Source organism: Tiliqua scincoides, chromosome 2 (genome assembly GCF_035046505.1).
Source record: "Tiliqua scincoides isolate rTilSci1 chromosome 2, rTilSci1.hap2, whole genome shotgun sequence".
In the NCBI taxonomy this organism is placed as follows: domain Eukaryota; kingdom Metazoa; phylum Chordata; class Lepidosauria; order Squamata; family Scincidae; genus Tiliqua; species Tiliqua scincoides.
Genome location: NC_089822.1, coordinates 178,408,519 through 178,418,385, shown reverse-complemented (window position 1 = coordinate 178,418,385; position 9,867 = coordinate 178,408,519). Strand labels below are relative to the sequence as shown.

Below are 9,867 nucleotides of genomic sequence, written 5' to 3'. Positions count from 1 at the left end.
AATTTCACTCGTTTCCCCTTCCTTCTCACAGAGGGCATCCTGGTGCCCTCCCTTGCACCTGGCACTCTGAGGCAGCCCACTTCCAAAACCAGAGCATCCTGCTTTCTAACCCATCCTCCCAGTACAGCCCAGTGCAGTGTGCGTGTTCTCCCAAGGAAGCCTCCCTGTGTGTGGCGCGGGTGGGTCGCCGTCGTCGCAGGTGCCCAGCAACCAGCCCATGTGGGCGCCCCCTCCTCACTCAGCCGGAGCTGCTGGCTCGCTCAGGCCTCCCACAGCGCGCATTGTGACGAAGGCCGCCCCCGCTCAGCGCTGCCACCAGCGCCTCTCTGCTCCTGCCTTACGTATGCCAGGCGGGCGGGCGGGCGGCTGCCAACTTTCAAACAATGCGTGCGCGGCGGACTCCTCCCCGGCTGGGCGGGGAAAGGGGCCGGGCTGCGGGGCCTCGGCCAACCCTCTGGAGGCGGCTCCGGCCGCGGGGAGCTCGGGGCGCTGCTGGCTGCGGGGACTGGCTCAGTGCTGCTCCGGGTTCAGCACCGGGAGACTCCGAGCAGCGCCAGAAGCCCGCCCCGCCCCGCCCCGGGCGGCAGCAGCGCCCCAGCCCGCCCAGCCGTGCTCGCCTGCCCCGTCAATGGCCCTGCGGGGAGGCGCGCAGCACCTCCGAGACCGCCGTGCTCCGAAGCCCGTGGCGTGGCGTGACTGAGGGAGGAGGGAGTGATGGGCAACACGGTGCACAAGACCCTGACAGGTGAGTGAGTGGGGAGGAGGGGCTGGGGCTGGGGCTGGGGCGGGCTTCGGAGAGCGCGGCCCCTCCACCAGCTGCGCTCTGCTCTGCCCTGGGGACCGGAGCTCCTGCGCAGGACCTGCCCCTCTCCTCCGAACTGAGCACGGGCTGCAGAGCAGCATTTCTTCTCCCCCCACCTCGGTGTCGGTGGAAGGAGCTGCTGCCCCACCTCCTGAGAAGCAGCCGCTGTCTGTGCAGGCGGCTGTTTCTTGCATGTTGCGTAGGCAGCCATGCAGCTCCCCTGACCTGTGCAGGTGGCAGTGACAGGTTTTTGTGTGCCCCTTTTGCCTCCCCCCTTTGCACGTGCTTCTTTTTGTGGTGCTCTGTCTCTGCTGATGCTGCCACCCCCAGTATCTCAGGCATCTTGGTCCGTTTTGTGCTGCTGCACCCCCAGCCCCAATATCTCAGGCATCTTGGTCCATTCTGTGCTGCTGCACCCCCAGCCCCAATATCTCTGGTATCTTGGTCCATTCTGTACTGCTGGCCCCCCCAGCCCCAACATCGCTGACATCTTGGTCCATTCTGGCTGCTACCCACTCCCCTGCCCTGATATCTCTGGCATCTTGGTCCATTCTGTGCTCTGCTTGGACAGGTTGTCAAACCTGACTGACACCACTGGATGTGGAAGATCAGGTATTAGAGAGATGTCACTTTAGGGAGGCAAATTTTACTTCTCGGTTTTCCCCCTGTTTTTCTTTGAGACTTGTAAAGAAATTCTATTTCAATAATTGTATTTTGTTTTTTGTTTTGTTCCCCCCCCCCCCCCAAAAAAAAAATTGGACCCTTGCTTCAGGGTAGGGAATTGACAGCCCAATCCTATCCACGCTTTCCTGGGAGTAACCCCCTTTAACTCTAATGGGGCTTACTTTTGAGTAGACATGCATAGGATTGGGCTGTGAGTTGGATCTTTAGCAGCAGTATGGTCCCCTGTGAATTATGATTCTAGAAGAGAACCCTAGATCAGCCATTTTCAACCACTGTGCTGTGGCACACTGGTGTGCCTTGAATGGTCTGCAGGTGTGCTGTGGGAATTTGGGGGAGGATCATTTATTAGTACAGCCATTGGATGTGAGCCCCTCACCGGCAGTGTGGTGTGCCTTGTCTATAAAGTAAAAAATTGTAAAAAAAAACCCAAAACAACTGGTGGTGTGCCTTCACAATTTTAGTGACTGGTCAGTGTGCTGTGAGATGAAAAAAGTTGAAAATTACTGCTCTAGACTCTTCTTAAGCATGTTACACCCAATGATGCCATATTTTAGTGGTTATGTGGCAGTATGCAGTGGCCCTTTTTGCTTTTGCAGTGGTTGAAACTGGGCAAAGTCCTGTGTCACTCAGTCTGCTGCATGCTTATGTGGAAGTATGTCCTTTTTAGTTAATTAGGACTTAATCTCTTGTCAGCATGCATCAGACTGAAATCTTTAGCATGGGGGGACTGGCCTTAGCTCAGTATGCACCCAAAACACATGCTCTGCTATAGTCCCAGGTTCCATCCCTGAACAAAAGGTTTTCCAGTAGCAAGGCTGGGAAAGACCAGGTATCTTCAAAATGCTGCCAGTCAGTGTCAATAGTATTGGACTAGATGAACCCGTAGTCTGGCTTGCTGTAAAGCAGCTTCTCATATGCTTATGGAGAAGAGCTGTTGCCTTTGTGCTTCTAATGCGTTTGATGTGAACAAAATCAGCAGTGCCAGATTTCATGATAGTTTAAAATATCAAAAGAAAATTAATCCTATGAACAGTGGCTCACTTGATGCATTCTAGTGTGTTAGTAGGTTTCAGTGGCTGCAATCCTGATCCTGACTGTGGTTACTTGAAAGTAATCTCCAGTGGAAACCAACGGGACTTTCATCTAAAAAAATATTAGAATGAATTCCGTGATTTAAAATACCACAAACAAATGGTTGGCATGGAAGAGGAAATATACTCCTTGCCTTTTTAATAGGCATGATTGGCAGATTAGGCATGTGTGAGGGGGACAGATGCTGAAGCTGGTGGCTTTTGTTCAGTAGCCAAGAGTGTGCTGCCTAAAGAAAGGGTCAGTTTAGAGACAGACGGTTTTCTTGGGGAGGATTGCTTTGTTCTCCTTTTGCCCATGTTTCTGTGAACTAGAATATGCTTTTAAAATTCAGGCCCTTTCAGGTTCCAGCACCCCCCTTCCCCTTCCAAGAAATTGAAATAAAGACAATAAACCTTTCTGAGCAGCTGGGATATGTCTTGATCCTCACAAGCACAACAAAAGAAGGAGCAATGAGTGTTTCTGGCTGAAAAGGCCATTTATACAACCAAATTGGTGTGAGACCCTGCTGCCCTTCATGGTGAAATCTTTGTGTGTGAGTCTCTGTGTGCCGGCCTTTATTATATCATCATTTTGAAGACTCTGCATGTAGTTGCTGTTCAGTAACACAAAGGGGAAAAAATTTGAAAACACATTGAAAATCTGTTAAACATAGTCAGTAGTTATAGGGACTTTCCCCCACAAGCTAGTAGTCCTAATATAAAGGAAAGCAAATACTCTCCTGCCTGTGAGTTTGTAATTGAGACTCCTCCCTTTACCCCTGTCAGTGGGCAGTGAGAGCAGTTGGCTGATGAAGAATTAACAGTATTGAATTACAGCTTTGATCTTATGCCATCAACGGCTTGGTGGTGTTTTTGCTTGGAGCAATCTTATGTCATGTGCAGTATACTTGCAGCACAATCCTGTGCATGTTTACTCAAAAGTAAGCTCCATTGTGTTTAATTGGACTTACTCCCACATAAGTGCATATAGGATTGTGCCTTGGCTATTTTACTAAAGTTTCCTGCACACTTCCACATTGTGACTATCTGTAGTTATGAAATTCCCTAGCTGCATTGAGACTCATTAAAACCTGAACTTCTTTCAGTAGCATTAAGGCTGAGTTTTGGTGACTGGAGTTAAGGAATGGAATGTTGAGACATGCTTTATTTTAGATTTGTTTGATATGGGAGTTTGCTTTGTACAGTGTATTTAGATTGATTCTCCTTGGTGAGATTAAGCATCCAAATAAAATTAACAGCCAAGTATTTGATTCTAGAAAGAGGATATCACTGTGAGTAATTCATTTATAATAACTTCGTGACTGAGAAACTTTGGAAGTTTGCTCCTATGTGTGAATAAAATGCAGGACCAAAGTATATGAACTTTGACTGAAAATATTACACTGTAATCAAGCCATGCCACCATCTTGATTGCTCCAAACACATACTTGTAAACCAACCCATTCCTGCTACCCAAGTTACTTTATTTTGTACCTGGCCCTACAAATGAAAGAGATCTTAGGCAAAAGCCATTCTCAGATGTGCAAATCAGCCTGAGGCTCTTTCATGGGATGCATAAAGATTAACAGGTCATTGAGGCTGTCCTTTAGCTAGGTTTAGACTGCAATCCTATATACAGTTACCTGGGAGTAGGTCTCATTGAACTCAGTGGGGCTTACTTCTGAGTAGACATGCATAGAATCATGTTAGCCATTTATCTTTACCAAGCCAACTTTTGAGTAGAGTAGCCTATGCAAACATATTAATGTTAGTTAATAGCTGGGAGTTTAACATCCTTGACTGCTGAAGGACCGGTACTTTTATCTAGCACAAAGTCTTCTCAAACTCCCACATTTTCCAACATACAGTTGGTTCTGGAATTGCATAGAGCTGCTTTTGCAATAATGAGAGGGGAGGGAAATTGCTTGTACACATTAGGATTCCATTCTGAATCTTATAACCTGACTGTAGTATGCATGGAAAAAGTCAAAACCATTTTTGTTCCTTGCAAATACAGAGTACTCATTTATTGTAATGCTGTCTCTCTGTTCCTCTTTATGGAAGTTAAACAACAAACAGGAAGTTATACAAAACTAGCTGTTTTTACATATGAATTGTTTCTAATGGTCAAAATTGATTTCTGCATTTTGCTGTGGAGAAGTTGTACAAGCTCAAAAATGTGTCGTTTTGCCATGTGTCTCTTTTTTAATTAACATTTTGCATAATTGTCATTGCTTGTTATGGGACTTGTTAACAAATGTGATATTTTCCAAATTAAATTGCATGCATTATAAGTAAGAATAAGCGATTAAAAAAACACACCATTTTATTTAAAAAAATTAAAATGGGGGAAGTAATGTAATTAGATTCTTGACACTCATTTTATTGAAGTGATGCATTGAACAAAGTATGTGTTGCACTTTGACTCTTGTTCATTTGAATAGCTCTTAGTCAGCCATACCAAAATTGCATCTTTACTCAGGTGATATGTTGGCCTAGTGAAAAAGTTAATTCCACATCATGGCATGTCTTCACATTCTTCAGCAACAGTTGCTGGAGAACTAGAAATACTTCCACGCATATTGAAATGCTTGGGCCAATTCCATTTGAAAATGCCAAGGATGTTTAGAATGATTGAAAGACTGATCTAGTAATTTTAGGAGTCTTTCATCTCCTTCTTTGCAGAAACCTGAAGAGCTCCTTCACATTGCAACAGCAAATGCTTTTTTCCCTGTTTAAACAGAAGCATTTCTCCTTCCCCATCATGGAAGCAGCAACACTTTCCATCAAAGCTAGGTGTTCTGCCAGATTCCCAACCCAAGCCTCACTTAGGGAACTTATGCCCACTCTAAGCTAATTAGCTCCCCTTTCATTCCCCCAACAATGACCCCAGTTCTCCACTGCAGTACTGCTAGACTTCACCACCAGGGTAGCTTGCCTGTTTAGAATGCAGGGACCCAGTTCCTAAGGCAGCAGTCCTTCCAGGTATAGCAGCACACCTCAGCTCCCCAGCCTGTTCGAGTAGTCCCTTACTCAGTGAGCCAGATAATCAATTAGCCAGAAGGTCAGTCCACAAGGCAGAGCAAGTAAGTCAACAGTCCAGTAGGTCCATTAGCCACAAAGTCAGAGTATCCAGGCCAAAGTTCAGAGTCAATAAGCCAAGTCACAGTCCAAGGTCAGATTCCAGGTAAGTCAGTAAGAGTTGCCATGTGGCAGTCCAGAGTCAGTCGGTCACCTCTCCTACCTCCAACCTGCACTCCTTCTACAACCCACAAACCCTTCCTGTCTCAGGTGCTCCTTATATCCTTGGGGACCTCATTGCCTCTAGTGGCTGCAGCTGTGCAGCTCACTCTTTGCTGAAAGCCCAGGCCTTAACTCTTAAATGGGCCACTGCAGACACCACATTCTACCTCCTAACCAGATCTTCCATGATTCCAATACACTAGGCAAACCATCTTAATCTTACAGTGCATGTTTACTCAGAAGTAAGTCCCACTGGACTCAATGGGGCTTATTCCCAGGTAAGTGTGCACAGACTTGCAGCCTTAAGCTACAATCCTATCCACACTTTCCTGGAAGTAAGCCCAGTTGACTATAATGGGACTTACTTCTGAGTAGACATGCATAGGATTGGGCTGTTAGTAAACTATCCAGCATTTAAGCAACATTTTTATTTTTAAGAAAGTTCATTGACAGGTTTATTTTGTTCATTGTCTTAAGTTTGGCATTTAAAAGAGTTTTGAAGTCGAAGGAGGCTGTTTCCTTCTGAGGCCATGTGGAGAAAATCCAGACAGACTGTTCTCACTTACATCATGGAAAAAACCCAAATAATCATCATTCTTCAATATTTCTTAGATGCTGTAGCTTTTAATGGGAAATATTGGAGACACCAACACCAAAAGTGTTGAAATCCCCCACCACCACCTCTGCTATCTTTCAGGAGATTTGAATATTTAATTATATTTTCTACTCCTGCTCTGGCTTTTGGAAAACCTTTTAGGGAAGATCTTTATTTAAGCTTCTCCTTGTTCAGTATTCCCCTTTGTTCCTTCTAAAGTTACCCTTATTTATGCTAGCTGCATGGTTGGCACAGCATTTTTCTGGCATTGGGCCATGTCCTTTGTGGAAGAGGAATTAGGATGTGGTGTATGTCGACTCCTCCTCGTTCTGCCTATGTCATGTTCCATTCTCCTCCCTTCTGTGGCCTCTCTACCAGTGGAGTTGTGCTGGCCTCTGAGTGATATATGAGCTACTTGGCATAGCATTTTTTCCCCACATTGTGCCACCATTCAAGGTGCTACTGTCAGCAGGTGGGCTTTTACATGGATGGTGCTGTCATTGCGCTGGCATACATGGAAATATCCTGGCATATCTCAAGGATAGGATTGAGGTATTTTTTTCACTCAAATTTTTCTCCCCATCTTGTCACTGAATTAGCTACTGACATTCCTTAATAGGCCATGGATGGTTTTTGTCTTGCATATGAAGTTACATGAGATCCATAAATTGCAGAAAGCATCTGAAAAGCCTTTCTCTAGATCAGAGGTCTCCATACTTTTCAGTATGAAGGCCACATCATATATTTTACACATTTTCACTCACCAAGAAAGATCTGTTATGAATGAAATGTAAATGAATGAAAAGGTTTTACTTGGATCTTTTTTGTAACCAGCATGATATGATTCAAAACAAAAGAGAAATGTGACAACATGAGAGGTAGCCAGGCTGACATGACTATGGTCACATGGAAAGGAGTGTGGCATACAGAACTGCACATGTTAACTGTTCAATTGTGATGTGGTTGGGAAAAATTACTTTAAGAGCCGAATCTTATGCCTGGCTACTCAGAAGTAAGTCCCATCAGAGTCAATGGGACTTACTCCCAGGAAAGTGTGGATAGGATTGGGCTGTAAATTGCTGAGGGCCAGATAAAATCTTGTGGTGGTCTGCATATGGCCCCCGGGCCATAGTTTGGAGACCCCTGCTCTAGATCTCCCTTTCCACTCTAGTAAAAAACAAATACGACCAGGATTTTTGTTCTGTTACCAGAGTGGATGGGAGTCAGGGAAAGAACAGTGGAAACGCTTATCAGCATTTCTGTACTACCCCAGGCAAAAATTGGTTTCCTGTTCAGCAGGAAATACTTCAGTTTTAGTTTTACAAGGATCACTGTCAGGACTTCACCAAGCTACAATTTCCAGAATTTGTTGGGGAAGTCCTTCATAAGTGCATTAGAATAAAATGACCATAATTTTGTAGTCTTGGCGTGCAAACTTCAGTTGGTTGGTTCCTATCTCCTCCAGCTGATAAACTAGGTTTGCAAGATTACACTGAATGGGAAAGACTTGTTCTGACTTGAAAAGCTGGCTGAAGGACAGAGTTGGTATTGCTGGATTATATGCAGCATGCCAACGTATAATTTTGTGACACTTCAGTGGGTTTGTAGGAAATGATATCCTTTTATGGTCTGAAGCTAATTTTCCTTCTCTAAATTAGTTAGTTGTTCTTCATTCACCGGTGAATCTTGTATCACTATGCTCTGTGGCTCCCCTTTGACATACATTTCATCTTTCTTCCTTAAGACTTTCTGTCCCTCTCCATTAGATAGCTCTGTTGTTTAATTATCACCTTTCTCCTCCTTTCTGCCATCTATATATGGTACTTACTGTGGTTCATAGTAAGGCAACAAGTTAGCCCAATTGTGGGGAGCATATTAAATGTTTCTTAAAGATTGCTGTTGAAACAGCTACAAAAATTTCAGATGCCTCTTTCAATGATCATGGCCATATTAGGGCATGTGCATACCGTATTCTAGGGCATAAAAACAGGATTTGTTACTTAAGATTTCTTAAATTTATTTATGGAAAGTTGCAAAAATGATCCAAGATCTTCTGCAATTTCCCCCACCCCAAATCTATTAAGACCACACAATTGTGGAACAAAACACATATTGGGAAACATCAAACTAAACCTCTGTCTCTCTCTGGTTTCATAGACAATGTGGTGTTGATCCTTTGCTCATACATTCTTACTATTGTCTGTTCTTTCTGTAGCAAATCTACATTCCACTCTGACTCTGATTTTCTACACTTTATCCTTGATGGAATCTGTTCTGGGATAGGCCCCTCCCTGGTGCCTAAAATCTCCAATAATGATCTCCTTTCTCCTTGTAGACCCCCCTCCCCATTCAGCTCTCTTGTTCCTCTTCTCTCCTTTTTAGGAATCCTTAGAGTGTGCTCTGGATTTCTAGAAAGAGCTGAAAGACTTGCCAGCTAGGCTGGGACAAGCTATGAGAGGCGCATTTGAAGAATCCCTAAATTGAACCAGCTTGAATAGGGAGGGTGGTAATATAGATAAAGCACACACTGTTGAGGTGTGCCTTGCCAAATAGTTGAAAATCACATGGAAGGAAGGGAAGCAGTGGCAAATTGGGTGGCAGGCATGCAGGCATAATCTGAGCAGCTAGTTCAAACATAAATTGAGAAACATACCAGTTGGCCTCTCAGCCAGGGTTTGGACCCAGATTTTTGTTCTGTATTGTTACATTGAGAGACATGCATATCAGGAAATAATATTGCAAGCTGCAGCTTCATTGAGAAAATAAGGGTATTTGTAGACTTCATTTGGATTCAGCATGCAGCCTTTATGGGCAAAAAGTGAGGATTCAGATGTCTGTGTATTTTGAACAGAAAAGCAGTAACTTTTGCATCAATAAAAACAGCTATGGAGCACAGCATGTTCCATAGCGTGATATATGTTCTGGAGTACAAAATGTGGTGTGAGAAGCTATCCTAACTAGACCGTAGTCTTGAAAAATTGCTTTGTTTCTAAAATAGTCTTTTAGTCCTCAGACTGACCTGTAGCTACTATGGCTTGAACAGAAAGATCCATCTCCTTTGCATGTTCCTCCTGCATGAGAAACAGCCGTAATAACCTTGTTTAGAGATTCTGGAAAAACAAAATCGTCCAGAGCTCAGGTGAGAGTTTGAGGGGATCACAGCGCTTACCTCAAGTGAGCATTGAGAGTGGGAACCCTGAATTCTTCTCTTACTCTGATTTAAAGTTGAGCTAGAGAAGAATTCCCTGCTTGCCTTGAGTCCTGCCACCTTCCCTTTAAATTCAGCTTACTGGCTGGGCTAGTGGCATTGGCTGTAGCAATGGCACTCTTACCTTGAGAAGAGGGAAATCTCTCCCTTTCCTCTCTGGTGCTTGGTGCATTGCCCAGCAACATACCGTGATAAATGAACCCAGTGGCCCTTGCGAAATGTAGCTTTCTGTCATGGTCTTAAACCCTTGAGGGCCCAATCCTAT

At 44.5% G+C, this 9,867-nt stretch overlaps 1 protein-coding gene across 1 annotated transcript in view; it reads left to right on the top strand.

The window, feature by feature from the left end:
- The first annotated feature begins 536 nt into the window (after positions 1 to 536).
- NEURL1B (neuralized E3 ubiquitin protein ligase 1B) overlaps positions 537 to 9,867 on the top strand; it is a 62,655-nt gene continuing 53,324 nt past the window's right edge. The window contains exon 1 of the mRNA XM_066617140.1: positions 537 to 745. Within this exon, the coding sequence (XP_066473237.1) occupies positions 715 to 745 (31 nt within the window). The 5' untranslated portion in view covers positions 537 to 714. The remainder of the gene's footprint in view (positions 746 to 9,867) is intronic.